Source organism: Dreissena polymorpha, chromosome 1 (genome assembly GCF_020536995.1).
Source record: "Dreissena polymorpha isolate Duluth1 chromosome 1, UMN_Dpol_1.0, whole genome shotgun sequence".
Taxonomy (NCBI): domain Eukaryota; kingdom Metazoa; phylum Mollusca; class Bivalvia; order Myida; family Dreissenidae; genus Dreissena; species Dreissena polymorpha.
This window is the reverse complement of record NC_068355.1, coordinates 53,966,031-53,991,099: the sequence shown is the minus strand read 5'-3', so window position 1 is coordinate 53,991,099 and position 25,069 is coordinate 53,966,031. Positions and strand designations below refer to the sequence as shown.

Genomic DNA, 25,069 nt, shown 5'->3' with positions numbered 1-25,069 from the left:
TCTTTTAACGTATTGGATGATTTCCCAGTTAAAATAGAAAGGGTCTCACTAAGGCAGCGTTATTACACAGGATGAGCACTTACACTTAAGCTAGAGACCCCAGGTTTGAATCGTTGACTGGGCTTTCTTGTTGGTTTGTGTTTGCCAAAGGTTTTGAGGTCTTGCAGCGCTTAAGGCTGCATTGTAAGGGCTCGTTATGTGTCCAAAGACTCGTAAATAAACGTTATTAACTTAACTTTTTCATGAAAGCTTTGACTCAATTTCATCAATTTATTTTTGTAGTAGAATATTTTATAAAATTGTCACATTAGTATAGCTTACCGTAGTTTATCTATCTACCAGATCTGTGTATACTGCCAAGCGCCCTTTCGAGTATTATAGGCAGATATGGACATTATCGAGTCCGTTTCCTGGGAAGAACCAGTACAAGGTGTCTATGAAGGAGATTTTGAGAATGCTCCCCGTGTAAGGAGCGAAACCACGAACTCCTGATCGCTAGGCGGACACCTCATCCACTACACCACCGCGACCTCATCATCAGTTTACATCATTAAATTTTTTATTAAATTTAGTTTTACTACTTTTTTAAAAATATCTACATGGCCATCTTGTTCATTTATCAAATTGTATACATCAACCAATTTAGTATTGTGTAACCTAATGAAGCCGGCTGGAAAACATTCTTCCAATGGGTGCTGGACGTTTCGTGCCACTACCAGTTCGTGCCACTGATATTTGTGTAGGAGAGCATTGGACGTTTCGTCCCACTGATAATATATAGGCGGGTAGGTGTGAATAATACCGTATAGGTGTGAAATCATAACAGGAAACTTTCGCACCTTTGATTGCAACATCTGTTCAATGGGAAAATAACATTTTTTTACATTTTATTTCAAGATTGTTTAAGAGTCAATTTAAATGCTTCATATAATACATTAACAATACATTACATAAATATATTAAAACATTTTCAATTAATTGACATTAACCTTATCAAAAGTGAATGCATACATACATTTTAACAATATCTAGATTTATTACATAAATATATTCAAACATTTGCATTAAATTGACATAAACAACATCATAAGTGAATAGATACATACATTTTAAACAAAAAAAATTGCATCCTACCCAATCTGGTGGGATTATCTTGTGTTGGCAGAGATTATTTAAATATATAGAAACATTTGCAATAAATTGACATTAACAATATCAGAAAATAAAGCATGCATACATTTTAATATCTAGATTCATTACATAAATAATTACAGCATAGATTGATTACATAAATAATTACAGCATACTATCCCGATGAAATGGCTGCACGCTCTCAGCAGTTGAGTAGTTGTCATGTCATCGTACTTCTCCCAGATCTCGAAGAGTCGCCCGTGCACTTCTTTGAAGATTTTCCGGTGTACCCGAGTGAGGGCGTGCTCCGACACAAGTCGGATTGTCAGATCCACTGTTTCTGCCTCACGGCGCAACAGGGGGACTAGCACGTAAAACCCTAAGTAAGGAAGCCCTGTTCGACCGTTGATTCTGCGATGCCATCCTGCAAAAAATAAATATGTTGTGAACTATGATGAACTATGATGTTTATTGGTTTTTATATAATAATATTTAAATTATAACTATCCAATGAAAATATGATATATTAGTTTTTATATATGGTATATTTAAATTATAACTATCAATTGAAAATAATATATTGATTTATTATTCTATATATGTAAAAAAAATACCTTCAACGTCGTTGTTAGTTCGTTCCGTCTGGCGATACACGCTCCAATTGTCTGGTGTCCACACTGAACCTCGGATCCACGTCCGTTGCATGTACATCACCACATTCAGTATAGGACCTCCGACCTCTTCAGCCTGCAGCTTCAGCTGTTCGAAGGTGGGAACGATGTGCTCACACGGCAAATACGACAAGGACATAAGTTTCCTCAAGAAGAGGAACTTGTCGCCCTTTGCCGCATATGCCGTGGCGAGGCCCTCGTTCACAACCTTCCGGTACACGCGCTGATTCCAATGGAAGACACACCCTTTCAGAGTGGCCCTTGGATAGACATGCCGTAGCGCCTGCCACGCCGCTGAAAAACATACAAATAGTATAGGTCAACCAGGAAATCGTCGCCGATGAATGCGACGTCAACCTTCGAAATAACGACGTAACGACGACATTCCCTTTCATCATTTTTCGATACTGTCGAAGACTGACACCAGTCTCACACGACAGATGCTGCCATCTTTCGCAATCATCGCGTGAGATGGCTTTATCTTCTTCCCCAACATTCCGTGCACAGTACACACATGGATATTCGCAAGCCATTACTGGTTTTGTGAATTCTACGAACAACACACGTATTATATACTGTGTGTTCAACTGACTTTATTTACTTTTTCAGTGAATTACACAGTTTGTTTGATAATTAAAGCGGTGAGTTACTAATTGGTAACTAATTGGCCATTAAAGGCCCGTGTCGGTAAATTAAAGGCCGGAGTCGGTAATTAATTGTTTGCTAATTACGTAGACACATACGGTTAATTGAAAGTTTGTAAGTCGATGGTAAAGCATAAGCTAACTCTTTAAAGAAAAAGACCAACTTTATTTTAAATTGTATTATTGTTCATTCATGTTATATATTATTATTTATGTATATAATACATTCAATTGAAGCATAGAAAATAATAGCATTTCATGTTTTATATTTATTAAACACAATGAACTATGCACACATGTTTTTATACTAACAATAAACCATTTTATTTTATTATTACAAGCACATAAACATGATTCATAAAAAATAACAACACTTTATGCTTTATATTCATCGCATATAATACACTATTTACAAATATTAGTATACTAACGATAAATCATTTTATTTGTTTGTTATTAATAATTATAAATGTCAACATAGTCGTAATTTTCTACATTTATATACACCCCAATATCATTCACACCTATACGGCATTATTCACACCTATCCGCCTATATGTTATCAGTGGGACGAAACGTCTACCCCTTTTCAACACAAATATCAGTGGCACGAACTGGTAGTGGCACGAAACGTCCATAAACCCTTCCAATCAATAAAATGGTGAACACTTCAACAATAACGCCAACAAAGAGATGATTTCCAAATACTGATTGCAAACTATTTAAATGGGAGTTGTGTGGTATGCAGTTTTTTCTTAATGTATTTGATACGAATAGTTTAAGTTTGCTTTTGACGAAAGCTCTTCAACGGAACTCGGACGATCGTATTGTGTATCATAATACATTTTCTTATTTTCGGATAGCCCGATTCGGATATAAATCGGGTTAGAAACCAATTACTACTAATTTACCAATCGATGGCAATCGAGACTTTGTGTATTGTACGAAAATCTGTAATTCTCAAATGATTTCAACAAAAGTCACTCCTAGGCGTTTGTTCTTAATACCTTATAATTATACCCCCATTACCAGCTATATGATCCCAGGCAGCAGTATCATAAATTTGTCCCCCCCCCCCCGAGCTTACTCCAGGGGTTATATGGGCTAAATTCTTTGGAACGTCTCATCGTTGAAGGACCTTTTTTGTGGTGGAAACCAGAAAGTTTAAATTTTCATCAATTTGCGTAAAATTGCAAAATAACATTACCAACTCATTCAGTTTTAATTCAGAAGTCCATTTTTACATCAAATATCGTCGATTCGAAGTTAGAAAGGCATAAATTCTTCAGTTAAACTTCTGCTTAAATCGCAAAACAATCACTGACCTGTAGCCATGTCATGAAACTGATTTAAATATGAACCAATCAGAAGAAGGCATTACGGTGTAACGTGTACGCGTAATTTTATTTAACATGATCTTTTAACACAGACTTTTACCTAATAAGATCTAGTATGCTAATCTTTGTCGATTTAATAAGCATATGTTCAAAACAGATATGGTGCAGTTTCTATTCACTGTTCTAAGTTTCAGCAAGTGTTTATGCATGTCTTTTTCGCACCTCTGTCTGTGTTGTTTTATGTACTTACATTCTACGTTACAAAGGACGGTATACTGTACGATCTGTATCAATATTATTTATGTACAGTATAAAAATAAAAGATGTAATTTATTTCAGAACTTTTTAATTGTCAATTTAGAAAAAAACCAATGCTAAATTAATCCAGAAAAGTATAACATCGGTTTACTATGTAACGCGCTGCACCACAACAGACGAACGCAAACTGTATTTTACGCTGTTTATTCTTCCACTTTAAACCAGATGCTTTACATCGAGGTCGTGTTATCGATTTATATCTACACAGCGAGCGAATCGAGAGATATTGAAAAATTGAATAGTGGTTGGATTTAAATTGCTCAGGCGTGCAAAATTCAAAGTGTCATTACATAATTTTTACGGAACATTATCGAGAAATGAATGATCTACACAGGCATGTAAATATTATTGCAATCCGTTGTTATTAAGTGTCTTATATCGGGGCTTGAATGTTGCGCACAAAATCCTTGCGCAACAATATAGACAAAGAACAAAAAATTCCTACCACATAATTGGTCTTTCACCCTTTGTACGCTCCAAATATTACCCATATAAAAAGTAGCTTAATATTTAAGAGCGTCAAAAATTTGGACTAGGTATTATATATATACACAAGGTATGAAACACACTATATGCCTATTGCTGAAAGATTCTGGAACACAGTATGTGACCATTTTCATCGAGAACACACATGTTTCCATGCAGTTGCCAAACTAATGCAACTGGATTCGTTAAAAGACATTAAAAGCAACGTGATTACACAACTTACTGATCTCCTGATCGGCTAATAACTTTAATATTCAATTAACTTCGATTTTCTACAGATTTTGAGCTAATTTTATTTATGTGAGTTAACCTACATGAGCTACAGACGAAGTGTGAAATTTGTCCATTGTTTTTTGTCGAAATTATGGGCCCTGGACTTAGAAATTTATCCATATTACAATGTATAACTTTTCTTGGAGATTTATAGGCAACGCTTTCAGATATTGAACTGATTTTTGGTATTTGAGTCTACCAATATGACTTACAGTCTTATTACAGATGAAGTGTGAGATTCGTTTTGGTCCATTGATTTTTGGCCTTGTAGTTATGAGCCTTGTTTTCTTTAAAATAGCTGCTGTGGGACTTAAAAGCGCAATGTGGGCATTGTGTTTTACAAACACAGCTCTTTTTTTTGCAGCAACTGGACCATTTAGGCTTGGGGTCTCTTTTTAGTGTTTGCTTTATTTCACACAAAAAGATACATTCCTTTTGAAAACTGTGAATATTTTCATTATTCTTACAAGTGAAATGACTTCTATAAAGTTGAACTGTATTTCATGTAGGTAATTATTAAGTTTGACATGTATTAATTAGCCCGTATTTCTGCCTAGCGTGTACATGTACCCTGTGCCTGAGGGGAAGAGCGGTCAGCAGGTGGTTGACTCCATGCAGAGACAGCTGGAGCTCCTTGGAGCTGTAAAAACTGGCAACTTTAACGTGGACTGTGAGACGTATCTGTCAAATAATCCACAAGGTTTGCCTATTGAACGCTGAAAAAAGTTATTTGTTAACATTTAAAAGACTGTGTGCAAAAAATGTGTGTGGGTTGAGTTTGTTGCGGATTCAATTGAAATAGGTTTCATTAAGTTTAAGTTTGTGTTATAACTGTAGTTTTGATTTTCTGTTAAGCTTGATTTTCAAATCAAACATCTGAATAAAATGTACTATTTTGTTCCACCTGCTGCATGTTAATCATTAGGTAAAATGACTAATTATCCCCCGCCAGAGGCGGAGGGATATTGTTTTGGCGTTGTCTGTCCGTCCGGCTGTCCGTCCGTCTGTCAGGCACTTTTGTGTCCGGAGCCATATCTTGGAAGTTCTTTGGTGGATTTCATTTAAACTTGGTATGAGTATATATATATATGCATAAGAGGATGATGCACGCCAAATGGCATTGTACACCATCTGTTAAAAACAGACTTATGGCCCTTTGTATCTTGAAAAAATGCTTTTTAGTGTCCGGAGCCATATCTTGGAAGTTCTTTGGCGGATTTCATTGAAACTTGGTATGAGTATATATATGCATAAGAGGATGATGCACACCAAATGGCATTGTACACCATCTGTTAAAAACAGACTTATGGCCCTTTGTATCTTGAAAAAATGCTTTTTACTATAGGCACTTTTGTGTCCGGAGCCATATCTTGGAAGTGCTTTGGCGGATTTCATTTAAACTTGGTATGAGTATATATATATATGCATAAGACTAAGAGGATGATGCACACCAAATGGCATTGTACACCATCTGTTAAAAACAAACTTATGGCCCTTTGTATCTTGAAAAAATGCTTTTTACTATAGGCATTTCTGTGTCCGGAGCCATGTCTTGGAAGCGCTTTGGCGGATTTCTTTGAAACTTGGTATAAATGTAACCTTCCTTTGTCTTAGTTTTGTGTTATTGTCCTCCGTCCGTCCATCTATCATTATCTTCATCCGTCCAATTTGCACCCATTTAAAACAAAGCATATGTTGCGGGGGATACCTTGGGCCTTTCAGGCCCTCTTGTTTTAAATGTTGTTTTTTTTTTTATAAATATACACGTATCTTGTAATCTGACATTGGCAAAAATCTATTTATTGTTTAGCTATAGATTAATACTTAGAGAAAATGGCTTGTTAGGAAGTCTTTTTCTTTGAATGTTTATCAGTAGTTTATAAAATATAGCAATATTTATCCCAGCGTTTTTCGGAGAAAAAGTGGGGATATTGTATTGATGTGCGTCTGTCCGTCCGTCCTGGCCACCTGCTCCTCCTACACTATTAGCACTAGAACCTTAAAACTTACATACATGGTAGCTATGAGCATATGTGCGACGGTGACAGTGACGGAATTTTGATCTGACCCCTGGGTCAAAAGTTATGGGGGTTGGGGAGGGGCCGGGTCAGAGATTTTCACTCTTTTTTTTAATGTTATTTTACATTAACTTCTTCATTTCTGCACCGATTTACTTCAAATTGATACTGAGCCTCTCTTATGACACTAAGGTCAATCTCAACTATGCATGGCCCCATTACCAACCCTGGGGCGCCCCGGCCACATAGGCCAAGCCCACCCAAAATTTCCTTTTACTATAATTTCTTCATTTCTACACCAATTCACTTCAAATTGATACTGAACCTCTCTTATGACAATACGGTCAATCTCAGCTATGCATGGCCCCATTACCAACCCTAGGGCAACCCGCCCACATAGGCCACGCCCATCCAAAATTGCCTTTTACTATAATTTCTTCATTTCTACATTGATTCACTTCAAATTGATACTGAACCTCTCTTATGACAATACAGTCAATCTCAGCTATGCATGGCCCCATTACCAACCCTGGGGCGCCCCTGGTTCAAACATGCGGCATGGGGATACGCGTCGGCCTCTGCCGCGCCAATTGTAGTTGTGATTGTGTTAACTTCTTAATGGCTACTTGTACCAGGTAGGTAATAATCTGTTTAAATGCAAATGAAACTTAAAATTAACCCTTTTATGCCTAGTGTCTAGAAAAAAGGCCTTGGCAAAGGCATGATGCAGCGTCTCATTAGGGTCTGCGCTGTTTGCTTAAAGGAATTTCTAGAAGAAATATTCTAAATATAGAAATAAATACATGTATACTAGACATCCCTAATTTTGGAAATAAATTGATCCAATTTAGAAGGATGGGAGAGTCCACTAGGCATAAATGGGTTAAAGCCTGTGAATGTACTTTCAGGAACTCCTCAAAGAAGTCTTCATCTTCTACACAACAGTGAGCAGCCAGCATCATGTTTCTCAGTTCTCGACACCGGTACAACGCTTGTTGCAGATGTGCTTTTCGAGGTGTTGATGGCGAAACTGACACAGTCTAAGTCGGGGAAGGACGGGTTTTATCAGCAGCGAAAAGGATTTAAGATTGAATCAAAGGGGCCTAGATTTGAGATCAGTGACTTTGTTATAAAGATTGGTTCTGTGTCCATGGCTTCCAACTTCAAAGGAATTTTAGTTGAGGTATTGTTGTTACATATGTTTCAACAAATGTACTGCAATAGTTTCAGTTCAGATTGTATCGTACACGTAGTCGCAACATAATAGTTGACACATCTTAAAGACTGCACTATTATAGTTGGGTTTGATTTCATATACCTCTGTAGTCCCGTTTACATAGTTTACACATCTTAAACAATGCTAACAATGAACATAATTTTAAACCTGGAACAATATGTGAATAATATTGTGATATATAGAAAATATTATGTGAGTTTTGGCTAAAGATCAAGTTTATCATTGGAGGCTTAGAACATGTTAAAGCCTCGCGCTAACATGATTGAAGCCAAGCATGATACAATGTAAACTTGATCTTTATCCAAAACTCACATAATATTCATTTTATCCTATTATTTCCTCCCATTTTCCATTTATAATTATACAAATATGGCATTTTTTTACGATTTTATCCTTCCGTAGTAGACAAAAACATATTCTCCAATTTTTGGAAAAATCCAAATCTGATCCAAAAATAGCAATAGAATAAAGCTATAGTGTATACGATCGTTGTTTTACTATCGATTTTCACCTGGTCATAGGATAAAGTAGCTTATTATCTAATTCTCTGTTATCGATTTTTAAAGATAACTTAGTTTCTAGCTGGTGCCTGTATAGTTGTTGCTCTTTTGTATTTTGTTGTGAAAAATATTTCATTAGCACCATTGCCTTACTTTCCCATAGGTCTGGTTCAAGATCCTCGTTTTCTTTTTCTTCCAATACAGCGCTCATCAAGGGAAGATTTTGTGCCGATAATGCCTGCTGATTCTTGAAATTCTTGAAATCCCCAAACAATTGATTTGAATCATATTCTTTGAAAACATGGATTAATTCATGTGCATAAAGTGTTGTCACTGATCAGCCTGTGCAGTCTATTTGAGCTTATCAGGGACGACACTAGCTTTCCACTTTAATATTTTTTTTATTTAATAGAAGTTTTTTCTAAAAAGAGATCATTTTAATGGTAACGCGTTGTTCCTGATCAGCCTCTGCTTACTACACAGGCTAATCTGAGACAGCATTTTACACACGTGCATTAAGCCCAGTCTTTTTAGAGCTGGGCTTAATGTTATCGAATTCTACTGTGCGTTTGATTTTCAGGTAGAGTACTGTCCTTGTGCAATTCCAGCCGAATGTTGGGATCTAATGAGGGAAATGATGCAGAGCTTTATGGGAACTGTTGCTGACACACCACCGGCAATTGTCAAAAGCAAAAAAGACCAGTTTTATACGCCAGCTGACACTATTAACCAGTATCTAGAACATTTCACAAACTTTAGAAAGGCTACTGTTGCCAGTCAACAACCAAGATAATCAATTAAGCATTTGGCTTTTTATTTCAGTGACAGAATGATCCATCACTGTTTATTATTCATTCTGAATTCATATAGTACATAGTTGTCTCATTCACATTGTTGTAAAAGATCATAGCTGCATGTGTACTTATGTGAGTGAAATACGGAGGAACAAATGGATAAGTCTTACTAAACTGAAGTTCAATCATACTGTAAAAATTATTAACAAATCACCAATACATTTAAAAGGCATTGTTGAAGGATTTTCATGTATTTGAAGAAAGTCATAAAAGAATTAAATTATAGAATTGCAATAATTGGAATAGTTATAAATAATTATAACAAATAAGTATAACCGCTCAAAAAATGAAACATGTTCCTGTACTGATGACCACAAAGTGGTACTATCGAAGCAACAGCTAATGTACTACCATACACCATGCAGGCTTTTGTGATTATATGGTAGTATAAGGGCTATGTTGGTTATACACTTGTTTAATAAATAACCAATTAACAGCGTTACAAGCGAATCATTACTTTGGAATAAAGTTTATCAATAAAAGACATATTATAAACATTTTTCTCAATCATGAGTTGTTATTACCCTATTCGAATATTCTTCTTTGGATATATGACTTTAAATTGACATTTTGCCAAACTGAAAAAGATCCTTACATAGAAATACGCATGTTTGACATGCAGTTAAAACAATATTCCGAGTGATTTCGCCAAACGGTATCCGAGCTTAATTTAGGAGGGCTCGGTCCAAGATGTCGTCACTCTCGACTGCATTTGGTAACGTGACCTTCATTGCAGAGTTCTCTCCCATTATTCTACAAATTGTCTCCCTCGCTTTTGAGTTTCCTGCCCAACTGCGCCTGGCGACCTGAAAATATTAGTTTTGTGAAAAATATTCGGTTTGAGGAACATCACAGGTTGTTATTATGACATATCTACATAGTACATGCGTCAACAAGGGAATAAATCAATTGTGAATGTATTGTAGTCTATTCGTCACATAAAAATCTGTATTTCCAAAACGTTCAAGAGTTATATCATCGAAAATAAAGACTTAAAATTAACAGCTTTTTAGATCATTAAAACAATGTTTCGAGACTCGATAAATATGTTAAGTAAAGTAGCGCTTACTCCGTTGGAAACGTCCCACGACAGCATGCTTCTAGCCCGAGCTGCCGCTTCCTGGAATACATACAGTGACATGTAGACATCTGTGCTGAATCTACTTTCGTAATGTCTACAGTGACATGTAGACATCTGTGCTAAATCTACTTTCGTGATGTCTACAGTGACATGTAGACATCTGTGCTGAATCTACTTTCGTAATGTCATCTATTGATTGTTATTAAGAACCAGCCAGGGTTTTTCTTCTTAAGAAAAAGAGACCTACTAGCATTGACTTTCGAAATTACGAGACATCATACATTCTTTATAAAACTGCGATACTCCTAACAAGAAAGTTTATTTCATGACATACATCGCTTTGATTATAAAAAAAAACGTACACGGTACGTTTTACGAGCTTAAGTTAGCAATTTCATCGAATATGCTAATGAGTTAATCATACCGCTACATTGATATATGTCAGATATAACGTTGCATGTTACAGGAAGTTTTTATATCAGTCCATGTTCGACCCGTGGGTCATATTACTCGGAATAAACTATGAAGTCATCATTGTTAATAAATTAAAATCAGATCCAATAATACAAACAATTTGATACCAAGACGTAATATATTTTAGACACAAAAAGCAACATAAACAGCAAACAACATATTTTACAAAAATGAAGCGCTCATAACCTTATGAACACGTCAAACGCCTAAAATCATATTCATTCCCGCAAAAATGCAGAGTTGTAATTTTACTAGTTCTTTTAAATGGGGACGCATACGTATGATAAAGAGAAAAACAGGTTACTGTCAGATCTTTTAGTAATAGTATGTCAGGCTCGGCACGAATAAAACAACGGCTCGCCACACCTCGCCGTTATATTATTTTAAGCATTGCCAGGTATATTACAAAATGATCAGGCAGTCCCCTGTTATTCTGTATATATCGCTCATTATCAGTATTTTGATATGTACATCAATTTATTTTCATACTAACATTGGTGCCATCCAGGACCAAGCCAAAGCCCCCGTTCACAACCTCTCCCCTGAAACATGACATGTTACTTGACGTGAGCTTTTACATAAAATCGGGTTGTTTGTACAGTTAAGAACTTGCGTACCAATCTAGCTCTGAATGTGACTTCTGCGTGGTTTAACATAGGAGCTTGCTTTTAATTAGCAGACAAAAATCCAAAGTGTTATAGTGTACAAGTTTGATTAGAAACGAATATGACATTAGTATCTGTTAACAGGAAACAAATATCGGCAACCTTTTTTCATACCATACATGTATTCGATCTAGCCCGTATATAGAAATTGGTATTTATAATACTGCATGAAGAGTTTATTCCAATAATCACGATATGAGTCGCGTTTTGAGAAAACTGGGCATAGCGCATGTGCGGAAAGTGTCATCCCAGATTAGCCTGTGCAGTCCGCACAGGCTAATCAGGAACGACACTTTCCGCCTAAACAAGATTTTCGATAAGAAGGGACTTCCTTTAAACGAAAAATTCCATAAAATTGGAAAGTGTCGTCCCTAATTAGCCTGTGCGGACTGCACAGGCTAATCTGGGACGATACTTTACGCACATGCATTATGCCCAGTTTTCTCAAAACGCGACACATATAATGTAGAATGTTTACCATCCGACTCCCCCGCCGTTATGGAGGGCCACCCATGTGGCGCCACGGAAAGAGTCGCCAATGCAGTTCTGTACCGCCATATCTGTGGAGTAAATGCAATGCAACATGTTCAATAAAATTGATCTGGCTTGAACATCGGTTTAGAGAATGTTTGTATTACTAAACATTATATAAATGTCTTCTAAAAACACGATGTCCAGCGTTGCAGTTCGTGACTAAAACTATCGTCTGCTTTGGACAAAAGTGGTCATTACTTATTATGCCCCCCTTCGAAGAAGAGGGGGTTTATTGTTTTGTTTATGACTGTCTTTTATACTCTTATTACTTAGAACGTGTATCAACAAATAACATTACTATTTCTAAGATCGCGCTCTACATAATATTCGTTTGCTACGACTTTTTATTTGTCAGAATGTGCGATCACATATGGTTTACTTTGCCACGCACCTGCGCAAAACGCCGAGCCGTCGTAAATGTTGGACGTCTCTCGGTAGGGACTGTCAGTGCCGCTGACGTCATGATGATCCCGACTTATTACCACGGGGCCCTGGATGTGTGCGATGAAAACACACCATATGTTATATAAGACAGTATAAAAACCAATTTCAAATAGGATATACCGTAGTTCCATCCAACTGTGTGGGCGACGAAAAGCCCAGGTTTGATCGAGTTACATTGGTTAAAATATGTTATGTCGTACAGCGCGTGAAACGTCGAAAAGCCGGTTAAATTGTCGTATATCACGCTGGGTATGCGGATACTTTTATAACAGATGGCACTTCGATACCAGATAACAACAAAAGCCACGCGCGAGAGATAAGTTCCTCGTTTTTTTTTTAAAGTTATATCATAAAGATTAGTTTTTTAGACAAGGCGCATGGTCGAGTTTATAAATGGTGTATCCTTTTTATATTGGAAAGAAAACAATCACGGATGAATGGTAGATTTGTCTCCTAAAAATAGAACATTCGGTCGGAAAACAGCATAAACTGGATGAACCGTAAACATTTCAACAAAATAAAACTACTTAGAAATATTTCAAGAAATTGTTTTATATTTCAGCATGTAGGGTAATCACTGTGCTTCAAATACTGAAAATTTGATAGTATTCAATAAAATATAAACGAAGAAAGAGCATGTTTAATAGGTGGTATTCATGAAGTTGCGGATACTTTGATTCCCGATATAGGGCACCTCGGATAACAGAGACTTTCAACAAATTGGGCACTCTAATAACCGAGTTTTATCTTCTACACGAAATGCATTTTAATGTTTATTATGGCTATTCTTACCAAACATATTGAAGTACGAATCAGTTTGAATTGTCAAGCGCGACACATTGGGAATCTATGCATAACGTAATTTGATACACATGTTAAATATAACCAATGGCGTTGTTCGTTTTCAAAAATCTTATTACTATTAATTTATGTAATTAATATTGTAAGTTTTAAATAAGATTTCTGCTTATATAATTATGTCACGTATATCCAGGATCGTATGCAGAATGTTTTGTGTTTATATTAATGACAACGACGGTTATGCACAACTTTGACACCACCATCGTGTGATTAAATCGACCGCCTGTACCATTATTGCTATTTTTTATTTCATGGCATTGAGCCAAAAAGTTCTAATAAAATTTCGGACCTGCATCGCTGCTGAAATTTAGCTTTTAGCAGTTTTAGCGGAGTGATGTTTCATGACACGCTATCTAGTATATAAGTAAATGGCCTTAGTACCTTTATTAGGGCATAATTATACATGCTTTATATCAGCCGTTTCGCTACAAAGAATGTTATTTATAATTACACAGTACATGATGTTAAACAATTTTAAATTAACATCTTCGATATGTCTGATGAGTTACATTTTAAATGTAATTTAAAATTGTTTAAGCTTTGAACTATGCGAAGATCAAGCTGTTGGGTGACTCGAAAACTGGAACATTTATGGTCATAAAAACTGTACTCATTAGGCATATCGAATTAGTTTCACGTGTGCCTATCACATTTATAAGAAATCATATTCCAAAGGGATAAGAGCATGTTTCGGTAATTCGTTTTTAATTTACGTCAGTACATACATTTTTATTTATTGCCTGTTTATTATAACAGTATTCCACAGCGAATTCTGCATTTCTGATTCACTAAATAGAGTGTGTTGTATCTGGTAAAAAGTGTCGAGTAATCTGGAATCGAAGTGCCATTGGCTTTGAGATCATCGGTTAAACAAGTGTCCATGAAAATTTGGCATCCGACTCTTAAAACCTTTGAATTTCCTCAAATACGTTAGTTAACTAAAATTTAAAATGTTGTAACATTAATGGACATATTGATCTTTTATTTCGATTAGTTGGCACGTTCTTGCTTTATTTCCCAGTATTTTTATTTTGTTGAAATACGTACTGATCATCGAATTCATAATGATTATCGATGGAAATTTATCTTTTTTACTATAATCCACTGTTTTTTCCCACGATTTGTTTACTCCGCAATACAAAGTATCATACCATTAATCGACCAAACAATGTTACGTGTCTGAAAACCAAATGAACAGAACATAAATGCAAAAAAGCTGAAGAACTCACCTCTCGCGCGTGGCTTATGTTGTTATCTGGTATCGAAGTGCCATCTGTTATCAAAGTATCCGCATACCCGGCTTGTATTTGTTCAGTTTAAAATCCTTCTTGCAACTTTAATGAATGATTAAAATAGTAACGTTAACGTCTAAAAATGCACACGTGACAACATTCAGTATTGAAGCGTATGATGCCTCTAAGGCAATGTTCAATGGCAAGTAATGATGACACATTTTTACACTGAAAGGCACTGTGGATGCATTAGTTTCTTGTTTTTTTTTTCAATAAGATGAAAGTGTATGCGTTATAAGTGCCTCTGTGTGTAAAATGGACATTATTGGTTTTGTTATTTAGCAAATTGTTCTATTTGTAATTATTGATTTATCTACATAAAGACTGAATAATAAGGACTATACAAATGATTACGCTTAGTTTTCCCTCGGAGACAGCCTGGTTTAAAGCCGTTGCTATGGCGATTCTTCCATTGTCGTCTGCATACAAGATTCTAGCCTGAGACCCCACCACCTGAAGAAATAAACGACATGATAACACATAGTCTAAATATCTGTATATACATATTGAATGGTCATGAATTTGAACCGTGATAAATAGTGTACTAGTATATGGAAAAGTTTATAATTTTTACATTCATTTGAGCTTAAAAATTACTTTAAATAAGCGATTACCGGTACAAGTAAAAAAGTAACATCGTGCTCCTAGTCTGTGAAACAAGCTCTAAATCACATGTTTCCAACATAAAATTTGACGTCGTCGACAGTGAGTCTGTCAAATGTACGTTTGTTTAATGGGATTGTGTTTGAAGATACTATACAATCACTAAAATCAAACGCAGAGATGCGCGTTTACCATATTATTGTTCGATGCTTCCTTTATCCACTTGATGTTATCCTCGTACTGCTGTTGGACATTCTCCTTGACTGAAGTATCAGAGATGAGAGAAATGATAACTTTCCATACACAATAATATAGAATATGAACTTCTGTTGTTATGCTTCTATAATTACACTTTGCATAATAATAGCAGTGGATTAACGTATGTGGTAAACCCTCCCGTGACATGACACTTGCTCATCTCAAGAGCAAAATATTTCATTTAAAAGTACGAAATTAACAACGCAATAATAATACCGGACCTGTGCGACAGAAAAATCATCACGTTGTCTTCATTGCATTTACAAATGTTATATCCGGTAAGAATCGCAATATCGCATAACAGCGATAAATACCGCAGATAATCTTTTTTTTTTTTAAAGGTAGCCAAGAACATTCGGAAACCAGTATTAATTTTTTAACAAAATAAACAGTTTAAAATCAGTATGTTTTAGAAACAGTATATTTGCCAGCCAAAACAACAATGTAGTAAACGTTTGGAAAGGCCTATTTTTTTCGAGAAAAATTAGCGAATATTTCAGATCAGTTTAGTATCACTAGTTATATACTTGATGATTGATCATTCAAGTCAATGGAACAAATTCACAATTCAAAGACTTTCAATATATCCTAATCGATGCATGTTCATTAAATTCATTTTTTAAATAAATTTTGTGCACATTTGACGTCTGATGACGTCGATGTCAAATCCCGTTTATTTTAAACAAAGCTGATGAGGGCCAAATTTCAGAAAATGTGTTTAACTAAAAAATATAGTTTTTCAATTTTCAGTTTCAGTTCGACTTCATCACTATATCTTAAGTTAAGACCGTATATTTTGCATTAATATATATAATATTTACGTTATCAAGATCGCCTACCTCCCTGCTTGATGATGTCTTCCAGCACGGTGGTTGCAATCTCGTCGGTCGTGTCAAGGTCGCCGGGATCACCGCTAGTGCATACCCACCTGCGAACCATTGTTTAACCAATTTATGCCTAGCGTCTAGCAAACAGGCCTTGGCAAACAGAGTAGACCCTGATGAGACGCCGCATGATTCGGCGTCTCATCAGGGTCTGCGCTGTTTGCTTAAAGGAATTTCTGTAAGAAATATTCTAAATATAGAAATAAATATACTAGACATCCCTAATTTTGGAAATACATTGATCCAATTTAGAAGGATGGGAGAGTCCGCTGGGTATAAATGGGATAAGCCGATAAAATAACATCGTTATGAATAGCATATTTAGAAACTTCGCGTTACGCCGTTTGAATTTGTACAGCATCAACGTTGATACTAATCCAAGACTAGCCAAATAGAAAGAGTTGCCAGTTGGATACATACGTTTATATCAACTTGTGTCTTTAACGCCGTGTTTCTATATTTCAAATGCAAATCGAAAAGAACTCTATGTGATTTATGTTTATCCATAAGCTCAAATATACTTCTTATATATGTATTAATGAGAATTTATTTTTTTTCTTCTAATATATAATGTATACCGGAGTACTCGCTTTTGGAATTTATGACCCCCGAAAAACGTGATTTTGCGAAACTGTGAAAAGGCCCCATTTAATTAATATTTCATTGGCAAACACGAAATGTATTCTTTAAGTTCACCTGAACGGACCAAAGCCTAGTGAGAAGATGTCGCCCATGATGTCTTGTACGTAACTGGGGTAACGGAAAAACGTGCCGTTCAGTCCGGTCCTCTGACCCACGTCCGCGCCTGTAAAATAGTGTGGTGTGGTGAAAACATTTGGTTTTGTACAATTTCATGTATTCTAGCGTTTACTGCAATAAAAATTATAAAACCTTTTTAATTCATACGCAATACTAATTCATTGAAGCCACATTACTACTCAAAATCAACGAAAATTGTGTACAATATTTCGTGAAATAAAGTTAAACAATTAAAAATCAGTGTTCCTTATGGCAATTGCCGAAATTTCAACGCCAGATGTGGTCTGGTAAAATAGATGTTTGTAGATACAAAGTGTCCGTTTTTATTATTATTTTGCATTTTTAATTCCATTTTAATTTCCCGCATCGATATCTATTCATACGACACATGAACAATAACATGGTACCATTTTAGTGTTCGTGAGTCGTATGAATAGATATATTCGCGGGGAATTAAAATTGTGTCACAAATAAATAAAAGCAAGTATTTTGTATCTACAAAAATCTATGTAATCATACCACATCTAGCGTTGATAGTGTGGCTAGTGCTATAACAAACACTTTTACTTTTACGAAATTTTCGTTGATTTTGAGCGTAATAAAGACTTTAAAATATTTAGATGTCTATTATACATAAAACGTACAGTACTCATACTGAATGGTTTCAAGACGTTGCAAACAAAGCATTTGTGCAACAGAAATTGCTTACACCGTAAACAATTGTCAGGGACATTCATACCCTCGATCAACCCCTGCTAAAAGGGACCTTTTCACAAATTTTGGCAGATATTGAAGCTTGTAACTAAATACTTTATATTGATAAATGTAAACACTGGATCTATAAGCTCCAGAAAATTTTATTTTTTTATTCAAACATGTTGTTGGTTTCAATATCGTAAATGCGTTAAATTTCCCGCCAAAATACTATGTACTATAAAGATGTTAAACTCTCGTCGTACCAGCCCTGCCTGCCTCGAGAAGGAATGCGTTGCCATAGTCCCAGAAGTACATGCCGTGGTCAGCCAGTTTGTTAATAGCGCCGATGTGGCGACGGAGGCTAAAATAGGGCATAAACATAAATACATACTGGTTAACGTTTAGTGAATTTAACCCATGTATGCCTAGTAGACTCTCCATTCCTTCTAAATTGGATCAATTTATTTCCAAAATATGGGATGTCTAGTATATTCATTTCTATATTTAGAATATATTTCACAGAAATTCCTTTAAGCAAACAGCGCAGACCCTGATGACATGCGGCGTCTCATCTGGGTCTGCGCTGTTTGCCAAGGCCTTTTTTTCTAGACGCTAGTCATAAATGGGTTAATAGATGCGTGGCTCTACAGTGTGTGAATATAAATTTTAGCGTTGAAGTATAGGATTGTAACATGCCCATATAACCAGAATTCCATAAGCTTTTTTAAATAAAACAAGAGCATTTTTTCGTACGTATCTGAATAAGAATTCTTTGTGTTTGTGTGTGTACATTAAAACGTTCAGTTTAATCGATGAGTATTCACAATATATGGAGAAGGACTAATTAACTAGATATAACTTAGCTATTCACCTTTCCTGGACAAGGTTTTTGAATTTTACCGGATCTTTGTGCATCATCTCCAGAGACTCTTCATACGAGATCTGAAATGAAGGCAAAGGCATCGCCATTTAGAAGTGTCATTGAATACGACTGAATCTTTGGTACCATGTAATATTTTGGAAGCGTTACTTAAGGGTCATGTAAGGATCATGTATTTCTTAATGAAATAATCTAAACGGTATTGTAATTTACATTCACGAAAAAAGTGTGCTAGCAATTGATTCAAACGGTTATGATACACATACAAGCATATCTACCACAACGATTCATGGGCGCCCTAAACAGTTTGAGTAACAGTTTGATTGGGTAGGTACCTATAAATCAATGTAAATTCCATTTCAATAAATCAATCTCTTTTGTTTTCACCAAGAACACTAAACACATCGACTCGACGTAACAGCGGCCATGCTAACCTGTGCCGGGTAGTACCCACCCAGGTACGGGTTGTGACAGGAAGTCTGGTCGGAGCCGAGGTCTGCTAGCAGGTCCCCTGTCCGCTCGAACTCCTCCACCAGCCTCTCCCTGTAGGAAATATAGGGTCTTAAGATTAATGCCTTGTGAAAAGGGGGGTTAATGCATTTGCGTAAAGTGTCGTCCCAGATTCGCCTGTGCAGTCCGCATAAAAGAAAAATATCATACAAGTGGAAAGTGTCGTCCCTAATTAGCCTGTGCGGACTGCACAAGCTGATATGGGATGACATCGTTAGCACATGCATTTAAGCACATTTGCTATTACATTTAATGTTATAGCAGTTAAAAACTATTGGTGTAACATTTAATTATAGCCGTATGCCTTACTTGTTTCCCATGAACTATACATGTTGTACTTTTGGAGAAAGGGCTTTGTAAGGCTTGTAAAACATATCACGACTACCAATCTGTAGGGCCTAGGCGTTAAAAATGTCATTAAGTTATGCTGCGTCGAAATATTATAGTTTAAAACAAAAAGCCTCCGCACCAGAGGTCCACAATGTGTCCATGGTAACCGATGCTGGTAGCACGTCGCTCTGTCCTGGCGTTCCTTATCAGACGAATGCACTTGTCAAGACTGTCGGTCACCTCTAGCAACCAGCCCTGGCGGTGGCGTTTGTGGAGGGCCTCGCCGGAAATCTAGCGGATAATTCAGTTAAAGATGTTTGTTGTACAATCTTGAAAGTTCAGATCAATTTCGAACATGACATAAACATAAGGGACGTTGGATAGCTACATGATAAATTAACTTTATTGTTAAAACCCACTTACTTACAACTAGTCAAAGTAGTTAAAAGTGATCTCCATACATAAACTATAACACTTTGATATTCACATTATGTTAATTGCCGTTAAAAACTTGAGCAAAACATGTGAACGAATGTACACACAGGCGGACATTGTCAGAGTCATCAACTACAGTAACATTTAGCGGTATAAAGATCGTGCTATAGATGTGCACAAACGACCCAAACTCGTCTGAAACATACCATATACGGTCTTCAGCTGGGCATGCATGCTAACATTATTATTATTGCGCACAGGATAAACGTACAAAATCCAAAGGATCTATTCAACAAGAGCTAGGGTATCGCACCTGGATTCCTTGTATCACAATACTGTTTGTTCTGCTTGCTGTCTCTTCAGCAAAACCAAAGGACCCCATTGGAAATAAGTGCTTGCACTTTCATGGGTTATCCTTAACTACAAGGTCAAAAAAGTACCACAATATACCTGGACAAGATGCTAGTTTTACGATTGAGTACATAAGTCATAACGCACCTCTGCTATGACGCCCACACATCCACAGATGACGGCCGCTTTCGCCTGAGCACCACTCATACCGCCTAGTCCAGAGGTCACGAACACCTTACACACAAATGATGCAATTGTGAGGCAATGGTTAGTGGTGTTCATCTATAGTTAATATGCAGCATTGTAAGAATGTCATAATTTCATAAAATACCGAGAGGATCAGTAAAACTAGGCGAATATCACAGCTTTTTGTTTCAATGATCAAAGCGCTATATCATATCAAATGTGATATAATATCCGTAATTTAATATGATAAAAAATGTGTATACCGATTACCGAATAACTGAAATCAAGTTATGAACAACTTCGCAAGAAGACACATACAAAGTCGTAAACAAGTTCCTACCCTGCCCCTGAGTTCACTGGTTCCCAGCTGTTTTCGTGCCGCGTTTAGAATGGTGAGCTGAAATAGAGGGAAATCAGCCTCATACCAAAAAATATTTAAAAAGTGATTGTGTTCTGATGCAGAAAAAATATACACGAAAAGTTATGTGGACATTAGAATACCATACCGTGGTCCCATGCACGATTCCTTGCGGCCCAATGTAGCAGAAACTTCCAGCTGTCATTTGGCCGTACCTGGATCGGATCGAAAATATACTGCATGGAATTATGTGTGTAGCTAGTTGAAGGATTATGTCATATAGAAAACATTGTTACGTTCAAGATATCTGTAATTTACATAGATGTTTTTTTAATACACTTATTGTTTATCTGGTCATAGATTTCTTTAAATAAGATAAACGTATGCATGCAATATTTTTTTTTTATTTGTCCTAATTTTAGCGTGGAATTCACTAAATACGAAGTCGAGTATTTGCACATTTATGAATCCATTAATAGTTTACATTTTCTTACATTGATACTCCTAGGGCAAACATTTTTTCGTACATCTCACGCGACGAATAGTTTGGAATAACCTGAAATTAATGGCCATTAACGAGATTTACCAGTAGGAACAATTAGGTGTGCAAAATCTTAATAATAATAATAATACTTAATAATATCTTATTAGTTATAACCGATGCAGCACGTGTATAATTTCTCAAACTCAGCAATGCAAAAATAACAACGAATGAAATATTATTAACTGTATTGTATGTACCAGCACAGCTACTGAACTGTCCACTAATACATCATTATGTAGGATTGTTAAGCAGCAAAACATGCATTAATTGGGCATTGAAACCAGAGCCTCTGATCAAAAGTCGAACACAATTAATAAGCGCTAAGCTTATGTAATTTGATTTCTATTTAACACAAAGTCTGGTCATTTTTTAAATATATGCACATGTACAAAAAAGGTACAATTCTTTATAAATTTTACATTTTTTTATTTGCATTATCGACAAATTAGTTTAAGTATATTTAACTGCATAATTTGTAAAGTATATTGTTCGGTTGTCATTTTTGAATTATTGATTCATTGATATTGTAATTGTGCGACCCTTTAATGTATAAATAACATAATTAGTGCAGTAATATTTTGCAGCAGTATGTACCGGCAGAACATATTAACCTACCATTCCGTTGGTGATGATAGCACGTGGCGCTTCTGTGTTGCTGGGAAACAGGCCCGCCGGATGTCCGGAGTACAACACCAGCGTCTGCTGGTCGCTCATTTCAGATAGGTACTTCATCACCAACAGAAACTGGAGTATGAAAATAGCATGACACAAATACGGGATTTGAAATGAGCGTTGATCCTGTGTTTCTTTTTGAAGCAATTATTTTGAATAATCTCATGATCCGGAATCCTAAACTAATAAGACAAACCGAAATCATAAAAATGACTTGTGTTATATTCACATTATTTAAACGAAATGTACTACATACCTGTGCCAAGTAAGAGGAAACGTTAAATATGTGAACACGTATTAACCCATTTATGCCTAGCGTCTAGAAAAAAAGGCCTTGGCCAACAGCGTAGACCCAGATGAGACGCTGCATGATGCGGCGTCTCATCAGGGTCTGCGCTGTTTGCTTAAAGGAATTTCTGTAAAAATATTCTAAATATAGAAATAAATATACTAGACATCCCTAATTTTGGAAATAAATTGATCCAATTTAGAAGGATGGGATAGTCCACTAGGCATAAATGGGTTAAATAATAATATTTGTTTCAAATGGATGAGTATGTAGTATTTGTTGTTTTTATTCGCGTGTATTGTGTCTTTCTTATTGAAGGCCAATTAATTTGTATTTTTCTCATTTGCCAGAATCCTAAACCTTTTTTTAATTCGATTATATATCAAAATTACTTGTGATATATTCACATTTTTATAAGCAGCGTATGACAGACCTGTGCCCAGTTAGAGAAGACCTGACCGTTGCCCCCATAAGTCACCAGCTCGTGCGGAAACTGGGCCACTCGGGGGTCAAGGTTGTTCATGATCATGTGCATGAGGGCTGCCGCCTGGCGACATTGTGCCGGGTACTCGTCCACTGGATACGCACTGCGGGAAGAAGACACATTAGTAGTTCGATGGTATTAAAATGAAAACAATGCTTTTGCAACTTTACATTCTTATTTGCATTTTAGCGTCCTATAAAACTAATTATTGTTAGTCACACACCCAAAAACAGACACGGAAATCGTGTTCAATGTTTAATATTTCTCAAACAGTTTTTTTCTATTATCATATGGTTTTAGATTCAGTGCACATGTTCGTATAAATTTTTAAAAAGTGTCGTTATAAATATTTTGGCAGGTCTTTAATTGCTAGTAATTGTTCCACATAAATGATGTTTAAGTTATTTGATTAAAATGTTATGTAATTTGTATGACTCCTTATTTTTCTTTAGTTTTAGTTCCGACTGACGATAAAAAAAACGTTAAATCTGACAGTTTGTTTCCATGTTGTTTTTCACGGGAAACTGTAAATTTCAATACAATAATCTTAAATGGGAAGGCACCACCATCTGTAAAAATAATTTGATTGAAAGCGAAATATGGTTCAACACATATCAGTTCATGCCTACCGCATTTCTAGAGTCGGTCGGAAGCGGTACATGTAAATGTGTCCATAGTCCCTCAGTTCGTCTGCGAATTCTGGCGCCAGTGTCTCATGCACATTTGGAGGGAAATACCGTAGTGCGTTCCTCAGAGCTAGCTTCAGTACCCCATTAATAGAAATTACTTTCATGTTAATAAGGCTCGATTGGTCATTGTCGGCTCGGATACTACTTGCATGTACCCCGGGTACATTTAAGTATACTTACATATACCCCGGGAAATTTTTAACGCTAAATCGGTCGTTGTCGGCTATTTTTTTTAAATTAATTATGTTCACATGTATGTCCATTTTCCGTTAAATGGCCTCTATATTATCGAACCTGATACTCAAAAAAGCATGTTGATGCATTTTTTTAAGAGAAGTTTGTTTAAGAAAAAACAATATCGTTTTACAGTAATCGGTAGCGCGTTTTACGACATCGTATTTTTGGCGGGAATACAACTCGGGTACAGTCTAATATCGACCGGGTACGTTTAAGTATATTTACCATACCCGGGGAACATGTACGTATACTTAAGAGTACCCTATGGCGCACCAAAGGGGTCGAAACTTTAACTTCTGCTCGAGCAGAAAAAAATGCTGCTCGAGCAGCATTAAAATGCTGCTCGAGCAGGATATTGCTGCTCGAGCAGCAATTTACTGGTCGAGCAGCATTTCAATGCTGCTTGAGCAGCAAAATTCCTGCTCGAGCAGCAATATGCTGCTCGAGCAGCATTTATTTTTAGAATAAGCCATTGAACCCGTCAGCCAATCAAATTTGAGCTTACAAACGGACGACATTAGCTATCTCTACGGAAACGAAATAGACCGGTGAAGCGTCAATAACAGTCAATATTGTCAGATCGTGAGATTTGACGATTTTCACAGTACCCTCGTGATATTGCTCCGATCAGTTGCCGTGAAAAATGTCAGATTGATGAAAAATAATATTTAACGCATTGTTGTTTCAATTCAACTTAATTTCGCGTTTTAACAGCTCGCAGTTATTTTCGGACATCTTTTTTTTCGGACGTTGAACCTAAACACATTGTTCACAACAAAGATATCAAAACAGTAGTTCTAACACCATGCAAACATTTGAATTTTAAAACGATTTTCGTTTTAAATGCTATATATATCGATGATGTACATGCATTACGTTGTAAAGAAATATGGTAATGCTTAATTTACAGTCATGAGTGTTGCAGTTTTTTAATACAAAGATATAGCATTGATTTAAGAAAATACTTTCAGATTATATATATATATATATATATATATATATATATATATATATATATATATATATATATATATATATATATTATTTCACCTTAAAAAAGTTAAAAACTGATTATGAACCAAAT

At 36.0% G+C, this 25,069-nt stretch overlaps 3 protein-coding genes across 3 annotated transcripts in view; 1 reads left to right on the top strand and 2 right to left on the bottom strand.

The window, feature by feature from the left end:
- Positions 1–648: 648 nt before the first annotated feature.
- Positions 649–9,968, top strand: LOC127881332 (mediator of RNA polymerase II transcription subunit 20-like). The gene is made up of 5 exons (XM_052429094.1): positions 649–690; positions 3,098–3,186; positions 5,418–5,560; positions 7,787–8,061; positions 9,196–9,968. The coding sequence occupies exons 2-5, from the start codon at positions 3,173–3,175 to the stop codon at positions 9,406–9,408; spliced, it is 645 nt and encodes a 214-aa protein (XP_052285054.1). The 5' UTR covers positions 649–690; positions 3,098–3,172; the 3' UTR covers positions 9,409–9,968.
- LOC127874466 (uncharacterized) lies at positions 886–2,298 on the bottom strand. The gene is made up of 3 exons (XM_052418851.1): positions 2,211–2,298; positions 1,746–2,096; positions 886–1,555 (listed from the first exon to the last, which is right to left on the bottom strand). The coding sequence occupies exons 1-3, from the start codon at positions 2,296–2,298 to the stop codon at positions 1,269–1,271; spliced, it is 726 nt and encodes a 241-aa protein (XP_052274811.1). The 3' UTR covers positions 886–1,268.
- LOC127881322 (urocanate hydratase-like) overlaps positions 9,413–25,069 on the bottom strand; it is a 32,129-nt gene continuing 16,472 nt past the window's right edge. Inside the window, exons 2-21 of the mRNA XM_052429085.1 lie at positions 23,689–23,819; positions 23,009–23,162; positions 22,230–22,358; positions 21,565–21,626; positions 21,219–21,285; positions 21,053–21,109; positions 20,674–20,760; positions 19,880–20,031; positions 19,335–19,443; positions 18,892–18,962; positions 18,284–18,381; positions 17,262–17,370; positions 16,521–16,609; positions 15,616–15,686; positions 15,175–15,273; positions 12,615–12,714; positions 12,168–12,249; positions 11,518–11,566; positions 10,539–10,589; positions 9,413–10,275 (exon numbers count right to left, since the gene is read on the bottom strand). Of these exons, the coding sequence (XP_052285045.1) occupies positions 10,135–10,275; positions 10,539–10,589; positions 11,518–11,566; positions 12,168–12,249; positions 12,615–12,714; positions 15,175–15,273; positions 15,616–15,686; positions 16,521–16,609; positions 17,262–17,370; positions 18,284–18,381; positions 18,892–18,962; positions 19,335–19,443; positions 19,880–20,031; positions 20,674–20,760; positions 21,053–21,109; positions 21,219–21,285; positions 21,565–21,626; positions 22,230–22,358; positions 23,009–23,162; positions 23,689–23,819 (1,908 nt within the window). The 3' untranslated portion in view covers positions 9,413–10,134. The remainder of the gene's footprint in view (positions 10,276–10,538; positions 10,590–11,517; positions 11,567–12,167; positions 12,250–12,614; positions 12,715–15,174; positions 15,274–15,615; positions 15,687–16,520; positions 16,610–17,261; positions 17,371–18,283; positions 18,382–18,891; positions 18,963–19,334; positions 19,444–19,879; positions 20,032–20,673; positions 20,761–21,052; positions 21,110–21,218; positions 21,286–21,564; positions 21,627–22,229; positions 22,359–23,008; positions 23,163–23,688; positions 23,820–25,069) is intronic.